The sequence below is a fragment of the Dendropsophus ebraccatus genome, chromosome 11 (genome assembly GCF_027789765.1).
Source record: "Dendropsophus ebraccatus isolate aDenEbr1 chromosome 11, aDenEbr1.pat, whole genome shotgun sequence".
Classification (NCBI taxonomy): Eukaryota; Metazoa; Chordata; class Amphibia; order Anura; family Hylidae; genus Dendropsophus; species Dendropsophus ebraccatus.
The window spans coordinates 4,812,014-4,831,607 of NC_091464.1; the positions used below are offsets into that span (position 1 = coordinate 4,812,014).

The 19,594-nt window shown below is 47.0% G+C and overlaps 1 protein-coding gene across 4 annotated transcripts in view; it reads left to right on the forward strand.

The window, feature by feature from the left end:
* Positions 1-19,594, forward strand: part of EPS8L3 (EPS8 signaling adaptor L3) — an 88,878-nt gene that overhangs the window by 39,657 nt on the left and 29,627 nt on the right. For all 4 annotated transcript variants that reach the window (XM_069945327.1, XM_069945324.1, XM_069945323.1 and 1 more), the window contains exons 4-11: positions 6,869-6,933; positions 7,508-7,663; positions 8,319-8,462; positions 8,697-8,773; positions 13,252-13,361; positions 17,324-17,427; positions 18,606-18,681; positions 18,780-18,850. In XM_069945327.1, the coding sequence (XP_069801428.1) occupies positions 6,869-6,933; positions 7,508-7,663; positions 8,319-8,462; positions 8,697-8,773; positions 13,252-13,361; positions 17,324-17,427; positions 18,606-18,681; positions 18,780-18,850 (803 nt within the window). The remainder of the gene's footprint in view (positions 1-6,868; positions 6,934-7,507; positions 7,664-8,318; positions 8,463-8,696; positions 8,774-13,251; positions 13,362-17,323; positions 17,428-18,605; positions 18,682-18,779; positions 18,851-19,594) is intronic.

The following is a 19,594-nucleotide window of genomic DNA, read 5'->3' on the forward strand; positions in this document are numbered from 1 at the left end:
GGTTGGAGCGTGATGAGTGGGTGGACAGGTGATTATTATACAGGTAATCGGGTAATGAGGGCAGAGTAGGAGAAGCTTGTTCAGGTGTACCTAATCACTTTGGGACCACGGCAGCATACAATGAAAGAATCTCCTGCAGGTTGGTAGGTAACTCCTGGAAGCACTGTTAACTGTGCTGTAATACATTTACAATGCACTTCCCGGAATTCCGTCCTTCACCCACAGAGGAGGGTCGTGACCCTGCAGGATCCTGCAAGGCTCCGGGAGTGATAGGTACACTTTATAGAGAAGCCAACAGGTCTGTAAGAGACAGTCTGTAAGTCCTGCCGGTCGGTCAGTGATCAAATCTCTATATCATGTAATAAAATGGTGCATAATTATGTATAAATCCTACAATGGAATTATCTGGAAGGTTCTATAGATTCTGTCCCCATCCCCCCCCGCTCCATTCTGTGCAGCTTGTAGCTCCATACATGTGTGACAAAAAATGTGCATGGAGACTGCGCCGCTACAGACTTCAATTCTACAGAGGCGCTACGGTCTCTTGTGTACAGAAGCCTTAAAGGAAACCAATCGCTAGAAAAATGCCTAGAACGCTAAGGAAATGTGCCGATCCATCACCCCGCACACTGCCTACATGTGCACATGCAGTGTCCCAGAACAGCCCTTCTCATGCTCACACTTTTATTATAACCAGTTCTGTTCTGGAAAGCTATGGTCCACTGCAAACTGCGTGTATTGTGTCACCCTTCTCAGTATTCAGGTCTGCTATTCCATTCACTTCTTGTATATCTATTCAGGTATCAGTGCCTAATGGTATTATGTCGCCCTCCAGTGTTCAAGTATGGTACTTCTCATGTATAAGCAAAAAACAAAAGAGGATTTTGTCAGCTCACCCACTCAGCCTTGCTTCACCTGATATATGGATCTCCGTAGTTTGAGAGCTTGCGGGTGCTGTATTGTGGGCCGCAACCCGACTCATCCAAGATAGGAAAAACGTGTGCATCCGCAGCTTCATAAAAATCAATAACTTTTACTTAACGTCACAAAACAAAAAATAACAAAACTGGTGAAAAGACACGCCGACGCGTTGCAGGGTGAGAACCCCTTAATCATGGCAATAGTAGCATGGTTACAACTTGTTTAAATACAGATAGGATGTGACGTTAGACTGGATAGAACCGCTCTCCAAAAAACTACATACACCTGAGCGTCCACTCCAGATAAGTCACATGACTATTTACATCGCACATAGAAGTGTAGCAGTAAACATAAAACAAACAACAATCATATACGTATTGGAAAATCATAAACAAAGAGCAATATAACGATCTACTTAATTCAATAAATATAATATAGGTCAGTTTTATAATTTAGCCCTTTAGGGAACCTAGCATTAAGATTAAGAATCCAAAGCGCCTCCCTCTTTCTAACCATGCGAGTCCAGTCACCCCCACGTTTAGGTCTATTAACCCTTTCAATAGCGGAGACTTTTAAACCACTCGTATCCCCTGCGTGACACTCAACATAATGTCTAGCAAGGCCGGAGAGTGAACGGGTACTGCGAAATGAAATGGACATCTTATTGTCAGACAGGTGTTCCCCAATACGGGTTTTAAGCTTCCTGATACTCGATCCCACATACTGCAACATACACGGTGTGGGAGGAATTGCAGTTGAGGAAGGATCGGATCCTGAACTCTCGGCCCGTACTGGATGACACCACTGCAGGTTTTTTAATTACATAACGACACATGCCGCATCGCGGTACCGCACACGGGAAAAAAACCCGTGTTTTTTAGCCAGTTTTGTGTATGTGGCTGTGAACTGTTACCGATGTCTCTCGGACACCCAGACGGACTACTCCGAACAGGAGAACTTTGAGACATCAGCTAACCCCCGAGGTAATGTCTCGAGGTAACCCCCCAGTGGTGCCCGACGTAAAAATAGAAACTTTCACCGTGATCCTCCGATTACACGCTAGCTGGTACGGGACAATCAAAAAACGATCCAGGCCCAGGCGTGCAGGGAGCAAACATCAGAGGGGGAGGGGGGGGATACAGGGGGTGGGGAGGCCACAGGAGGAGATATTGAGCCCCACTAGTCTTGATGTGGTTAATCTCTCTGCATGTTGTTTGTCAGATGACCGAAGGAATGTTTTGGCCCTAGGGCTTTCTTTTGTACCGAGTAAAAGGTTTAATTTGTTTAATACAATTCAAGATGTAAACAAATTTATGAGATTGGTCACTATAAAAAGACATTTTTGGGCGGATGTCTCAGAAATATCTACCACTGATGAGTCCTCCGCCAACAGATGTATGTCGGGTCCTTCTACATCGGACCTCAACACTGTGGGTCAAGGGTCTACCCCGTTAGATTTACTATTGACAGAACAAAGGTGTATACAATCCTTATTGGATTTACAGTCCAATGCCCTGTGTCTGTCGGATCCAGTGACAGACACTGGAAATCGCCTTACCATACCTAACCCCACATACTATCCCATTCAGTCCAGGACACCGGCCATGGATGTATTTCAACATAAGGTCGAAGAAGCTCTTACAGAGCTGAGTAATAGACCTGATGTGAATTTACAACAAAATAGAGACAATCTGAAAAGAAAGAGCTGCTCTAAAAGAACTTGTGGATCACCCCCATGTAGTTATAAGAAAATCAGACAAAGGGGGATCGGTGGTTGTCTTAGACAGAGATTTGTATATTAGGGAGGTTAAGAGCATACTGGACGATCCTACCACATATAGACGTGAACCTACTGACCCCACTGATGTGGTGAGGCTGCGCCTCATTGACATATTAGACACTGGCGTAGAGGTTCCCACCACCTCTACGTCCCATTGTCTCTGGCATAGGCTCTCTTCTTGAAAGATTGTGTATTTGGTTGGATGATTTGCTCCAACCTCTCGCAGTAAGGACGATGGGATATGTCAGGGATAGTAAACGTTTGCTTGCCAGTGTGGAAAAGTTACCTACTATGGAGAACGCGTCATGGTTATCCTGTGACGTTGTAGCTCTTTATCCCAATATCCCCCATGATATGGCCATCCAGGCTCTGGCTTTCCACATCGGCAAGTATAGCAATTATGGTAGAGAGTTATCGGACTATGTCCTTACTGTTACACGTTTTCTTTTGACCAATAATTTCTTTCAGTTTCTTGATGACTTTTATTTCCAGATACTTGGCTGCCCGATGGGCGCTAGTTTTTCACCTTCCCTGGCCAATATATACATGGCCTACTGGGAGGAGGTCGTTCTATATAGCGTCCATAACCCATATTTAGGTGTCATCACCTGGTATGGGCGCTATATAGATGACCTCCTCCTGGTGTGGCAGGGGTCAGAGAGTCAAGCCGCGGATCTGGTGCGTTATTTGAATGCTAACACCCTGAACTTAAAATTTACCGCACAATTTGAGCCCAAGTCCATTTCTTTCTTGGATGTAAAACTGCACTTTGTGGACGGTAAAATTGCCACTGGCCTGTACCGCAAACCAACTGCGGGCAATGGTTTGCTGCATGCCAGAAGCAGTCACCCTCCCCATGTCACCAGGAATCTTCCAATTGGGGAATTTATCCGCCTTATTCGCACATGTTCAGATCATGCGGTTTATCTAATGGGTGCTCAAAATTTGGAGCAGAGACTCCAGGCTAGGGGATACAAAATCCACGTTATTAAGAGGGCTCGCCATATAGCAGAGCAGAAAGACAGAGAGTATCACTTACGAGATAGAGGTGGTAACTCACATACAGGGTCTAGTGATAAATGTGGCATTACCTTCTCAACTAATTATAGTCCACAATATAATGATATACGGAACATTATAAAAAAATATTTACCGTTACTTTTTTCTGATCCCAAGTGTAAACAGATTCTAGGCAACGGGGTAAGGTACGTTGGACGTAGAGGTCAGACTTTAGGTAATCTGTTGTCCCCGAGCGACATTGGTAACAGTTCACAGCCACATACACAAAACTGGCTAAAAACCACGGGTTTTTTCCCGTGTGCGGTACCGCGATGCGGCATGTAATTAAAAAACCTGCAGTGGTGTCATCCAGTACGGGCCGAGAGTTCAGGATCCGATCCTTCCTCAACTGCAATTCCTCCCACACCGTGTATGTTGCAGTATGTGGGATCGAGTATCAGGAAGCTTTAAACCCGTATTGGGGAACACCTGTCTGACAATAAGATGTCCATTTCATTTCGCAGTACCCGTTCACTCTCCGGCCTTGCTAGACATTATGTTGAGTGTCACGCAGGGGATACGAGTGGTTTAAAAGTCTCCGCTATTGAAAGGGTTAATAGACCTAAACGTGGGGGTGACTGGACTCGCATGGTTAGAAAGAGGGAGGCGCTTTGGATTCTTAATCTTAATACTAGGTTCCCTAAAGGGCTAAATTATAAAACTGACCTATACTATATTTATTGAATTAAGTAGATCGTTATATTGCTCTTTGTTTATGATTTTCCAATATGTATATGATTGTTGTTTGTTTTATGTTTACTGCTACACTTCTATGTGCGATGTAAATAGTCATGTGACTTATCTGGAGTGGACGCTCAGGTGTATGTAGTTTTTTGGTGGGCGGTTCTATCCAGTCTAACGTCACATCCTATCTGTATTTAAACAAGTTGTAACCATGCTACTATTGCCATGATTAAGGGGTTCTCACCCTGCAACGCGTCGGCGTGTCTTTTCACCAGTTTTGTTATTTTTTGTTTTGTGACGTTTAATAAAAGTTATTGATTTTTATGAAGCTGCGGATGCACACGTTTTTCCTAACTTCTCATGTATATTTCTCTGTATATGCCTAATGGTGTGATGATGCAATGGCTGGATGTCACGTGACTGTGCCCCTGCTTCCATGGTAACTCCAATGGTCATCGAGCTTTGGCTGGGGTTACCATGTGACTTCCTGTTCTACCTCAGTCTATCTTCTACCCCAGAGGGGATAGGGTGTGTTGCTCTGCTGTTCCTGTACAGTGTAGTCTTGTCCTCCACCTTCAGGAGACAAGTTGTGCTTTTGTCCTCTCTCTCCCTGCTAAGAGAGAGGCCTGCGTGTGCTCTGCTGCTCCAGTCCACTGGCTGTGTTCCTGTCTCAAGTCTCAAGATTCTCATCTGGGTGTCGATTCTTCAGTCGTTCTTCAGTTCCTCTCATCATCATCTTCTCAAATCATCAACAGCAAGTATTTCATTCAACTCTCACTCCACCCAGCATCTCAACTTCAGTCTCACTACTACTCCCATCATTCAGCACGCTACTCTCACAGCCTATTGCAGCATCACCCATTACTCTGCTTTATTCAAGATTGCCTTATTCCCGGTTGCATCCGGAGAGACTGTTACTACTAGTTACCACCGTTACAATAAATATACAACTACCGCTGTTTCTGAACCTTGGCATTGGTGTGTTCATTGGTGCCCTGACTAAGGACAACAAAGAATCGCATGCCCAGTATCCCCGCATGGTCAGGAGCCCGGTTTCCAGCTGTATCACCCTCGTGCCTACACCGTGACCACATTATCCTACAGCTGCCCCGGTTCCTGCCTGTTAGCACCATCTATACTGCGGAGTGGCCCCTAGGGGCCTGGGGCATCGCACACATACCGTGCCCGCTATGACCTGCAAACTTACATATATCAACTCCCGCGCTCTAGCTTCATCAGGGCCAACTAGTCCTCTGAGCAGTTTACTTTTACCAGGTAATCACGGTTTCCAGGAGTGTCAGCACTGTAATCACGGTCCCCGGCGTGTCAGCACTGTAATCACGGTCCCCGGGCGTGTCAGCACTGTAATCACAGTCCCTGGGTGTGTCAGCCCTGTAATCACGGTCCCTGGGTGTGTCAGCACTGTAATCATGGTCTCCGGGTGTGTCAGTACTGTAATCTCAGTCCACGAGCGTGTCAGCAATGTAATCATGGTCTCCGGGTGTGTCAGCACTTTAATCACGGTCCCCGAGCGTGTCAGCACTGTAATCACGGTTCACGAGTGGGTCAGCACTGTAATCACGGTCCCTGGGCGTGTCAGCACTGTAATCACGGTCCCCAGGCGTGTCAGCACTGTAATCACGGTCCCCAGGCGTGTCAGCACTGTAATCACGGTCCCCGGGTGTGTCAGCACTGTAATCATGGTCTCCAGGCTTGTCAGCCCTGTAATCACGGTCTCCGTGCGTGACAGCCCTGTAATCATGGTCTCCAGGTGTGTCAGCACTGTAATCATGGTCTCCAGGCGTTTCAGCACTGTAATCATGGTCTCCAGGTGTGTCAGCCCTGTAATCACGTTCCCCGGGTATGTCAGCACTGTAATCACAGTCTCCGGGTGTGTCAGCACTGTAATCATGGTCTCCAGGTGTGTCAGCACTGTAATCACGGTCCCCAGGCGTGTCAGCACTGTAATCATGGTCTCCAGGTGTGTCAGCACTGTAATCATGGTCTCCAGGCGTGTCAGCCCTGTAATCACGGTCTCCGAGCGTGACAGCCCTGTAATCATGGTCTCCAGGTGTGTCAGCACTGTAATCATGGTCTCCAGGCGTGTCAGCACTGTAATCATGGTCTCCAGGTGTGTCAGCACTGTAATCACGTTCCCTGGGTATGTCAGCACTGTAATCACAGTCTCAGGGTGTGTCAGCACTGTAATCATGGTCTCCAGGTGTGTCAGCACTGTAATCACGGTCCCCAGGTGTGTCAGCACTGTAATCATGGTCTCCAGGTGTGTCAGCACTGTAATCACGGTCCCCAGGTGTGTCAGCACTGTAATCATGGTCTCCAGGTGTGTCAGCACTGTAATCACACTCCTCCAGGCGCTACTCAAAGTTTTTGTTTGTCTAAGTTGCATTTTTGTCTGTGTTGCAGATCAGAGGAAACAATATGCTCAGTCTTTGTCCAGGTCAAACAGCAACTTCTATCACCGAGTAGAGGTAATGACATCATACGGCCATATTTATCATGAGACTGTTCAATAAATGTATATAAAACGGATTGTAATAGACAATGGAGAAGACTCATCAACATAAGGGAGAGAAGAAGCGCAGCTTAAAGGGAAGCTGTCACAGTGTATTCCAATCTGCAGGGGTTATGTAACAGGAGGAGCTGATCACAGTAATGTATGGTTTTGCAGAAAATGTTCCAAATTTACAAATTTTTTGCCAGAGATTTGTAATTTACTTCTATTAAAAAAAATCTGCTCTCTGCTGCCACCTCTGTCCATGTCAGGAACTGTCCAGAGCAGCAGCAAATCCCCATAGAAAACCTCTCCTGCTCTGGGCAGTTCCTGACATGGACAGAGGTGGCAGCAGAGAGCACTGTGTCAGACTGGAGAGAATACAGCACTTCCTGCAGGACATATAGCAGCTGCTAAGTACTGGGAGACTGGGGATTTTTTTTTCATAGATGCACATTACAAATCTCTGGCACCTTCTGGCCCAGTTCATTGGTAAATATAATTTCACCGACCCTTTATATAAGAATTCTGTTGTTTTGTGACCCATTTAGCACCTGCTGACTTGTGAACTTGATGATCGCCTGCAAAATGCGCAGGACTGCGTGAGCCACCTGCAAGCATTAGATGCAGAGGGGAAAGTCTGGGGACAGGAGATGATTCTGCAGGTAGAGAACGGCCAGCTGATCCTGACGGACCTGGAATCTCAGGTGAGACGTCTATTATGGGAGGGGAAGAAATACTGCCAGGGTGTCTGTTACTGTAACTTACTAAGCTGCAGATACAGAAACCTAGAAGCCGATTCCAGGAAGTCCAAGGAAACCAAGGTTATTGTCCTGCACCACTCCATGGTTTTATAAGGAAATCAGATTATCTGAAATTGTTGTTTAGATTAAAGGGGGAAAATTATGTTTTTCAAGTCAATCAGTACCAGAAAGTTATATAGATTTGTAATTTACTTCTATTAAAAAAAAAAAAAAAATCTCCAGTCTCCCAGTACTTATCAGCTGCTGTATGTCCTGCAGGAAGTGGTGTATTCTCTCCAGTCTGACACAGTGCTCTCTGCTGCCACCTCTGTCCATGTCAGGAACTGTCCAGAGCAGCAGCAAATCCCCATAGAAAACCTCTAATGCTCTGGGCAGTTCCTGACATGGACAGAGGTGGCAGCAGAGAGCGCTGTGTCAGACTGGAGAGAATACACCACTTCCTGCAGGACATACAGCAGCTGATAAGTACTGGGAGACTGGACTGTGACTGGACTGTGACTGGCTTTAAGGGTCCAATGTATGAAAAGAGAACAGTTAGAATGTAATCCTGCGGCTATCATACACTGGAGATCCTGCACGTCTGCCTCTTATCTTACAGGACAGCCTGGAGAGTATCCCGCTGCAGTATATAGAAAGCTATGACTCTGTGCTGGGGACCCATCCGTACAAGTCTCTTCTTGCAGTCACCGCCCGGAGTCCAGAAAGTCCAAGTATTCTGCTCTTTCAGTGCGACGAGCACCCGGTGAGCCATAGAACACAATGGGGTGTGAGAAAACAGTGGGGTGTATAAAAACAATGGGGTGTATGAAAACAGTGGGGTGTATGAAAACAATGGGGAGTATGAAAACAATGGGGAGTATGAAAACAATGGGGAGTATGAAAACAATGGGGTGTGTGAAAACAATGGGCGGCAAGAAAACAATGGGGTGTGTGTCACCCAAAACCCCTCTCACCCAAAGCCTCTTGTATCATTTAGGCCAACGTTCTGCAAAGGAATCTACAGAAGACTCTGATGCAATGGAAAGAAGCCCAGCACAAGAGAGACAGCATCAGGTATGCCGCCACATCTGCTGCATGTTATATACCGCACAGCACAGGAGAGACAGCATCAGGTATGCCGCCACATCTGCTGCATGTTATATACCGCACAGCACAGGAGAGACAGCATCAGGTATGCCGCCGCATCTGCTGCATGTTATATACCGCACAGCACAAGAGAGACAGCATCAGGTATGCCACCACATCTGCTGCATGTTATATACCGCACAGGAGAGACAGCTTCAGGTATGCCGCCACATCTGCTGCATGTTATATACCGCACAGCACAGGAGAGACAGCATCAGGTATGCCGCCACATCTGCTGCATGTTATATACCGCACAGCACAGGAGAGACAGCATCAGGTATGCCGCCACATCTGCTGCATGTTATATACCGCACAGCACAGGAGAGACAGCATCAGGTATGCCGCCACATCTGCTGCATGTTATATACCGCACAGCACAGGAGAGACAGCATCAGGTATGCCGCCACATCTGCTGCATGTTATATACCGCACAGCACAGGAGAGACAGCATCAGGTATGCCGCCACATCTGCTGCATGTTATATACCGCACAGGAGAGACAGCATCAGGTATGCCGCCACATCTGCTGCATGTTATATACCGCACAGCACAGGAGAGACAGCATCAGGTATGCCGCCACATCTGCTGCATGTTATATACCGCACAGCACAAGAGAGACAGCATCAGGTATGCCGCCACATCTGCTGCATGTTATATACCGCACAGCACAAGAGAGACAGCATCAGGTATGCCACCACATCTGCTGCATGTTATATACCGCACAGGAGAGACAGCTTCAGGTATGCCGCCACATCTGCTGCATGTTATATACCGCACAGCACAGGAGAGACAGCATCAGGTATGCCGCCACATCTGCTGCATGTTATATACCGCACAGCACAAGAGAGACAGCATCAGGTATGCCACCACATCTGCTGCATGTTATATACCGCACAGGAGAGACAGCTTCAGGTATGCCGCCACATCTGCTGCATGTTATATACCGCCCAGCACAGGAGAGACAGCATCAGGTATGCCGCCACATCTGCTGCATGTTATATACCGCACAGCACAAGAGAGACAGCATCAGGTATGCCGCCACATCTGCTGCATGTTATATACCGCACAGCACAAGAGAGACAGCATCAGGTATGCCGCCACATCTGCTGCATGTTATATACCGCCCAGCACAAGAGAGACAGCATCAGGTATGCAGCCACATCTGCTGCATGTTATATACCGCACAGCACAGGAGAGACAGCATCAGGTATGCCGCCACATCTGCTGCATGTTATATACCGCACAGCACAGGAGAGACAGCATCAGGTATGCCGCCGCATCTGCTGCATGTTATATACCGCACAGCACAAGAGAGACAGCATCAGGTATGCCACCACATCTGCTGCATGTTATATACCGCACAGCACAGGAGAGACAGCATCAGGTATGCCGCCGCATCTGCTGCATGTTATATACCGCACAGCACAGGAGAGACAGCATCAGGTATGCCGCCACATCTGCTGCATGTTATATACCGCACAGGAGAGACAGCTTCAGGTATGCCGCCACATCTGCTGCATGTTATATACCGCACAGCACAAGAGAGACAGCATCAGGTATGCCGCCACATCTGCTGCATGTTATATACCGTACAGCACAAGAGAGACAGCATCAGGTATGCCGCCACATCTGCTGCATGTTATATACCGCACAGCACAGGAGAGACAGCATCAGGTATGCCGCCACATCTGCTGCATGTTATATACCGCACAGCACAAGAGAGACAGCATCAGGTATGCCGCCACATCTGCTGCATGTTATATACCGCACAGCACAGGAGAGACAGCATCAGGTATGCCGCCACATCTGCTGCATGTTATATACCGCCCAGCACAGGAGAGACAGCATCAGGTATACCGCCACATCTGCTGCATGTTATATACCGCACAGCACAAGAGAGACAGCATCAGGTATGCCGCCACATCTGCTGCATGTTATATACCGCACAGCACAAGAGAGACAGCATCAGGTATGCCGCCACATCTGCTGCATGTTATATACCGCACAGGAGAGACAGCATCAAGTATGCCGCCACATCTGCTGCATGTTATATACCGCACAGCACAGGAGAGACAGCATCAGGTATGCCGCCACATCTGCTGCATGTTATATACCGCACAGCACAAGAGAGACAGCATCAGGTATGCCGCCACATCTGCTGCATGTTATATACCGCACAGGAGAGACAGCATCAGGTATGCCGCCACATCTGCTGCATGTTATATACCGCACAGCACAGGAGAGACAGCATCAGGTATGCCGCCACATCTGCTGCATGTTATATACCGCACAGCACAGGAGAGACAGCATCAGGTATGCCGCCACATCTGCTGCATGTTATATACCGCACAGCACAGGAGAGACAGCATCAGGTATGCCGCCACATCTGCTGCATGTTATATACCGCACAGCACAAGAGAGACAGCATCAGGTATGCCACCACATCTGCTGCATGTTATATACCGCACAGGAGAGACAGCTTCAGGTATGCCGCCACATCTGCTGCATGTTATATACCGCACAGCACAGGAGAGACAGCATCAGGTATGCCGCCACATCTGCTGCATGTTATATACCGCACAGCACAAGAGAGACAGCATCAGGTATGCCGCCACATCTGCTGCATGTTATATACCGCACAGCACAAGAGAGACAGCATCAGGTATGCCGCCACATCTGCTGCATGTTATATACCGCCCAGCACAAGAGAGACAGCATCAGGTATGCCGCCACATCTGCTGCATGTTATATACCGCACAGCACAGGAGAGACAGCATCAGGTATGCCGCCGCATCTGCTGCATGTTATATACCGCACAGCACAAGAGAGACAGCATCAGGTATGCCGCCACATCTGCTGCATGTTATATACCGCACAGCACAAGAGAGACAGCATCAGGTATGCCGCCACATCTGCTGCATGTTATATACCGCACAGGAGAGACAGCATCAGGTATGCCGCCACATCTGCTGCATGTTATATACCGCACAGCACAGGAGAGACAGCATCAGGTATGCCGCCACATCTGCTGCATGTTATATACCGCACAGCACAGGAGAGACAGCATCAGGTATGCCGCCGCATCTGCTGCATGTTATATACCGCACAGCACAAGAGAGACAGCATCAGGTATGCCGCCACATCTGCTGCATGTTATATACCGTACAGCACAAGAGAGACAGCATCAGGTATGCCGCCACATCTGCTGCATGTTATATACCGCACAGCACAGGAGAGACAGCATCAGGTATGCCGCCACATCTGCTGCATGTTATATACCGCACAGCACAAGAGAGACAGCATCAGGTATGCCGCCACATCTGCTGCATGTTATATACCGCACAGCACAGGAGAGACAGCATCAGGTATGCCGCCACATCTGCTGCATGTTATATACCGCACAGCACAGGAGAGACAGCATCAGGTATGCCGCCACATCTGCTGCATGTTATATACCGCACAGCACAGGAGAGACAGCATCAGGTATGCCGCCACATCTGCTGCATGTTATATACCGCACAGCACAGGAGAGACAGCATCAGGTATGCCGCCACTCTATACATGATACCCAAGGTATGCTTGACACTCAATACATGATGCCCGATACATGACACTCGATACCCGATACATGATACCCGACACATGGCACCCAATACATGACACTCGATACCCGACACATGACACTCGATACATGATACCCTTATGATGCCCGATACATGACACTCGATACCCGACACATGACACTCGATACATGATACCCTTATGATGCCCGATACATGACACTCGATACCCGATACATGATACCCAACACATGGCACCCAATACATGACACTCGATACCCGATACATGACACCCGATATGATGCCCCATACATGACACCAGATACATGACACTCGATACCCGATACATGATACCCGACACATGGCACCCAATACATGACACTCGATACCCGATACATGATACCCGACACATGACACCCTATACATGACACTCGATACATGATACCCGATATGATGCCCGATACAGGACACTCGATACCCGATATATGAAACCGACACATGGCACCCAATACATGACACTCGATACCCAATACATGACACCCGATATGATGCCCAATACATGACACCCGATATGATGCCCCATACATGACACCAGATACATGATACCCGACACATGACACCCAATGCATGAAACTTGATGCCCGATACTAGACACCCAATATGATGCCCGACACATGACGCCCGATACCTGATGCATGACACCCGATACATGATGCCGGACAGGGAGAGAATCTACTGCTTTCCCCTCTGTAGGTTCCATGTTTCCCGGAATGTGTGAATACGTCCTTAGAACGTCACTTTTTATATATAGTTCTCTGAATCGCAGCTTCCCGTTTTGTCATTTTAGAAATAAACTACAGAGTGCTCTAACGCAGAATAAATTCAGTGAACAGAATTATCACCCACAACCCATGGACAGCCCCAAGCTAAGCCGTTCAGGAGGACAGACGCCCCAGGGTGAGTGGTATCACTATGGCCCAGGCCGCCTCCGGCAGTCAGTGTCGTACTGTCTCACACGTCTCTATGGGGAAGGACGTTCTGTGGACGTTCCAGGGCTGAGCTCACACTATAGGACGCTATTCTGTTTTTCCATTATGTATTTTTGCTGTTTACACTTTTTTTCTGTTCAGATTTAGTGGATGAGGTAATATCAGGGGCATAGCTAGGATTCACAGGCCCCATAGCAGCTGCCTTCCCTGCCTCTATGGTAGCTACGCCACCGCGTAATATATTAGGCTGTTACCTTTAGGCTATGTTCACACTACGTATATGTACGGCCGTAGTGCGAGCCGCAAATATTCGCCCGTAGTTTTGAGGTTGATGCGTACGCTGGAAAGTATACGATATACGGCTGCACAGTGTACACTACGTATGAGCCTACGGCCCGATCGTAAACGGACCCGTAAAAAATGAACAAGACCATTGTTTGCGGCTGGAACTGTGCAAATTCACGGCCGTGGATTGACAGGCGGTCCGTACGGAGTACTTAAAAAATAGCCGGCAATAATGCCGAATGCCGATGCCTCTAATAGTTAATATATTAAATTAATAAAACACATTTTCTTAGTAATAAAGTCCCTTTCGTTGTTCAGTAATTTAATTCTAACGAATCCATCATTGTGCAATTAAATATACTGTTAAAATAAATAGATATAGAAAGAAATAAGTGTATATTTATATATAATTATTTTTTGACAGTATATTTAATTGCACAATGATGGATTCGTTAGAATTAAATTATTGAACAATGAAACTGATTTTATTTCAACAAAAATGTGTTTTATTAATTAAATATTAATTAGTACAGGAAGCTCCATAAGCCGTTAATTCATATTGCCGGTAATAGAGCTTTCTGTACTAATCATCACTTTTACTTTAATTAAAACATCAAATGTTTCTTCTAATTATCACAATAGCATTATTAGAAGAAACATTTAGAATTATATGTGCGCTCAGCTGATTGGCTGATCGGCTGAGCGCACATATAATGAGCCGGTCCGCAGTACAGTGACTTCATTGTGCTGCGGACCAGCGAAGAGGACACATCGGGGTGAGTATAGAGCTCTCCCCACCCCCTCCCCAGCACTGCACCCCTCCCAGCAAGGAAGGGGGGGTCAGTTAACCCCTTTCTTGCTGGGATGGGTGCAGTCTGACATCAGTCTGGCCCCCAAGGGGTTAAGGGGGATGCAATACATCCTCCCTTAACCCCTTGGGGGCCAGACTGTAAGCAGCGATCTGTAAAGATGCTGCATACTGTAAGGAGCACAACACCGCTCACAATGATGGGTGTTGTGCTCCTGTTTGTGTGGTTTTTGTGTGTTTTTCCCTTTTTGTTTTTCAGATATCGGTATCCAGTGGATTACGTCGGATTCCGTGGACTACGTCGATGACCAGCGGTTGTTTAGGTTTTTTTTTTATAAAATGGTCAATGAGGGGTGTGGGGGTGTTTTTATTTTAATTTAAAAAAAAATTTCACTTGTGTCTTGTCTTTATTTCTTTAGTTTATAGACTTAGTAGTGGAAGCCGTCTAATAGACGGAATCCATTACTAAGTCTATATAGTAAAGAAGAGACAAGACACAAGTGAAAAATTTTTTTTATTCAAATAAAAACACCCCCACACCCCTCATTGACCATTTTATAAAAAAAAACAAAAAACAACCGCTGGTCATCGACGTAGTCCACGGAATCTGACGTAATCCACTGGATACCGATATCTGAAAAACAAAAAGGGAGAAACACACAAACAGGAGCACAACAGCCATCATTGTGAGCGGTGTTGTGCTCCTTACAGTATGCAGCATCTTTACAGATCGCTGCTTACAGTCTGGCCCCCAAGGGGTTAAGGGAGGATGTATTGCATCCCCCTTAACCCCTTGGGGGCCAGACTGCACCCATCCCAGCAAGGAAGGGGTTAAGTGACCCCCTTCCTTGCTGGGAGGGGTGCAGTGCTGGGGAGGGGGTGGGGAGAGCTCTATACTCACCCCGATGTGTCCTCTTCGCTGGTCCGCAGCACAATGAAGTGACTGTACTGCGGACCCGCTCATTATATGTGCGCTCAGCCGATCAGCCAATCAGCTGAGCGCACATATAATTCTAAATGTTTCTTCTAATAATGCTATTGTGATAACATAATTAGAAGAAACATTTGATGTTTTCATTAAAGTAAAGTGATGATTAGTACAGAAAGCTCTATTGCCGGCAATATGAATTAACGGCTTATGGAGCTTCCTGTACTAACTAATATTTAATTAATAAAACACATTTTTGTTGTAATAAAATCAGTTTCGTTGGTCAATAATTTAATTCTAACGAATCCATCATTGTGCAATTAAATATACTGTCAAAAAATAAATATATATAAATAAATGTATATTTATATATCTATTTATTTTAACAGTATATTTAATTGCAAAATGATGGAATCGTTTACATTTAATTATTGAACAATGAAAGGGACTTTATTAGACAGAAAATGTGTTTTATTATTTTAATAGATTAACCATGAGAGACATCGGCATTAGTGCAGAGGATCGCAAACCCCGGTAATAGCGATTCCTGTAAACTGTTTCCCTGCTTTCCCAGATGCATCCAGAGGTGTTTCCATCACTTTCTAAAGATTTTATTTGTTATTTTTAGTTGAACCAGATTTCCAAGTAAATGACCGTATGTTTTTAGCCGCATGTCTATTTTTTCCCACGGCCGTAGTTTCAGCCGCACATTTCCGGCCGCGTAAAAACTACGGCCGGAAATATACGTAGTGTAAACATATCCTAAGGGAGCTCTGAGAGATTTAGCTCAATTTACCTTTCAAATATGGCAACCCAAGGAAATCTTAAAGGGGAACTCCGGTAATTTGTTGTTGTTGTTCAAATTGACTGGTTACAGATTTGTAAATTACTTCTATTTCCAGTCTCCCAGTACTTATCAGCTGCTGTATGTCCTGCAGGAAGTGGTGTATTCTTTCCAGTGTGACACAGTGCTCTCTGCTGCCACCTCTGTCCATGTCAGGAACTGCCCAGAGCAGCAGCAAATCCCCATAGAAAACCTCTCCTGCTCTGGACAGTTCCTCACATGGACAGAGGTGGCAGCAGAGAGCACTGTGTCACACTGGAGAGAATACACCTCTTCCTGCAGGACATACACCAGCTGATAAGTAGTGGAAGACTGGAGATTTTCAAATAGAAGTAAATTACAAATCTATAACTTTCTGACACCAGTTGATTTGAAAGTAAAAAATGCTGGAGTGACTCTTTAAGATATCCTGGGGTTACCAAATGTCATATTTAAAACTGGGCCCTTCCCGGAGGCATATCTGGCTAGTCCTGTGTTTTGAGACTCTTAAATGAGGCTCCACGGGCTCTTTTGCATATTCATGTTTCCCAGGGGGCAATGCACCTAGGATGTCACTGCATTGAGCGCTTTCACTAGCAGCCAGCAGTGTTATTGTTTGGCTGGTCTCCCTGAGATCAGTGATCTGTTCCTCCACTAGGCATTGCTCCCACCTAGCCAGAATCCTGCTCCACACTGATGAGGGGCAACACCCCGAAACAGTTATATGTGGATGGTTACCTGACCTTGGTGTTTCCCTTGTCATTACACTGACTTATAGGGCCACTTATTATGGTGGTCTTTGTGGTTTCCTTACAGTAGCCGCCCGTTTGGCTGGGTCCTTCCCGGAGGGATATCTGGCTAGTTTGGGGTTTCCAGACTCTTCTATGAGGCTCCGCAGGCTCTTATTATTCGTCTTTCTTTCACATATTTAAAAGGAAAATTGAGCTAAATCTTCAATATGAAACAAAGATACAAGGCCGATTCCTGGTGAGCCCCAATGCGCCATAGTGGTCTCCAGGCGGCAACCATCCTCCAAACTCCAATCTGAAGCCTGAGTCACGGCTCTTACACCATTGTCTATTGCAGATTCTCCTGTCTACCAGAGGAGGCGTGATCCCAGCTCTATAAGCTTCCAGCCGCCACCAGTCCCTATCAGTCCCCCTCACAAGGCGGGTGCAGGACGCGACATTGTAAGTCTATGTGCTCAGATGTAACGGAATGTTCCTCCTATTGTAGTATATAACATTGCTCCGATCCCCACCGCCGTCCTACAACCGACATATATCGTCCTATACCGCTACATATACAGAGAATAGTTCCTGTGATTGTGAATATTCTCCGGAAAATAAAAAATCTGGAGAAGCAGAAGCTCCTCTATATTCTGCAACCATTGCTGTGGGAATGGATGACAGCGTCATTACTGTACATGAAACACCGGCATCCCCATTGGCCGTCCTTATTATTGGCCGGCATCCCCATCGGCCGGCATCTCCATTGGCTGTCATCCCCATCAGCCGGCATCCCCATCGGCCGTCCTTATTATCGGCCGGCATCTCCATTGGCTGTCATCCCCATCAGCCGGCATCCCCATCGGCCGTCCTTATTATCGGCCGGCATCCCCATCGGCCGGCATCTCCATTGGCTGTCATCCCCATCAGCCGGCATCCCCATCGGCCGTCCTTATTATCGGCTGGCATCCCCATCGGCCGGTATCTCCATTGGCTGTCATCCCCATCAGCCGGCATCCCCATCGGCCGTCCTTATTAACGGCCGGCATCCCCATCGGCCGGCATCTCCATTGGCTGTCATCCCCATCAGCCGGCATCCCCATCGGCCGTCCTTACCATCGGCCAGCATCCCCATCGGCCGTCCTTATTATTGGCCGTCCTTATGTATGTACTTTACACCAGGCAAGGGCTGCACGGACATCGCTAACTATATTTATTGACAGCCCTTGGTGCACGATGGTCGGCCCATGTAAAAGGTTTAGTAAGTGATTAAGCAGATGAATTAATACGACCCTAAGTGCTCGTTCACACTAATCTCTACATCTCTCATGAATATCTGCCGAGAATCAGCGAGGCAATGTTCTGTTGCAGAATGGTGACGTGGATTTGGAGGGGATCTGGAGTATTATGCAAAAAAGAAAAATTGTTCTGTAATTCGGGGTTGTAAATTCTGACTTCCCCATTGAAGTCGTCTTAAAACAATGTGCAACATAAATTGTGATGGAGCGGAGGTGAGAGCTGCTGGTCCGCTCCTGTGCGCACAGTCCTCTCCACGTATCCCATGTACATCTCCTAGTATAGCACGGCCAGGATGCTCAGAGAACGTCCGTAACATACTCTCTTACTCACCCCGCATCCAGGAAATCTTGAATCACGTACTCGCTGATATTGAGATGTTTGTTGGAAAACTAAATCTACAAAAAAAGAAGAAAAAAGGTCAGTAACAAAAATAAAGAAGTAACCGTGATATAGTAACAACATAAAGGGAACGGAATGGCAGGACGACAATAATTCTCTGTGGGGTTTTATTTAAGACAAATCGTCCATTCCGGAGTCGGAGTTCATTGAATGTCTCCAGAAGATAAAATACAGCTTCAATTTAATGGTGAGTAAGAACATCACATAGTGACCCAGTAACATTGGTCCAATCTTCCCCAGCATCTCTCCGCAGAGTGCCCAATCTCTAATGGAGGGGGCACTCCTGACATAATAAACCTAAAGAAACGGAGAAAGGACTTAAAGGGATCCTGCCCCCCCCTTACTCTATGTGGGGTCTCCACACCATCCATGATATATACCTGTATACAATATGTCTGTGCCGTCTTTCTGCTCTAAAATTGCTTCATGTAATTGCTGGACAGTGTCACCTAGGCGGGGCTTAGCAGGAGTTACGCCCTTTTACCAGCAGGGAGAGGGCCCAACAGCCAAGAAGCCCCGCCCAGGTGACACTATGCTCCGATGAAATGAAGCAAGAGTAAGGGTGGGGGGTGGGACAGTATCACTTTAGGGTATAAACCCACTTGCCGGATCTGCAGCGAGTCTCCTTGCTGCGTTTTTGCAGCGAGACTCGCTGCAGATCCTGGCCCTATACTTTCAATAGCAGAGAAACTCGCAGCAGGGATGTACATCCCTGCTGCGATTTTGTCTGCAGCCCGCCCCATTAACCCCCCGGCCGCCGGACATTATACATTACCGGGTCCCCGTTCCTGCTTGCTTCGGGGCTCCCGGTGTCTTCACGGCCCGCCCGGCCAATCAGTGCGCTGCGGCAGGGCAGCGCACTGATTGGCCGGGCAGAACGTGCCGGGAGCCGCCGAAGCAAGCAGGAGCGGGGACCTGGTAATGTATATCC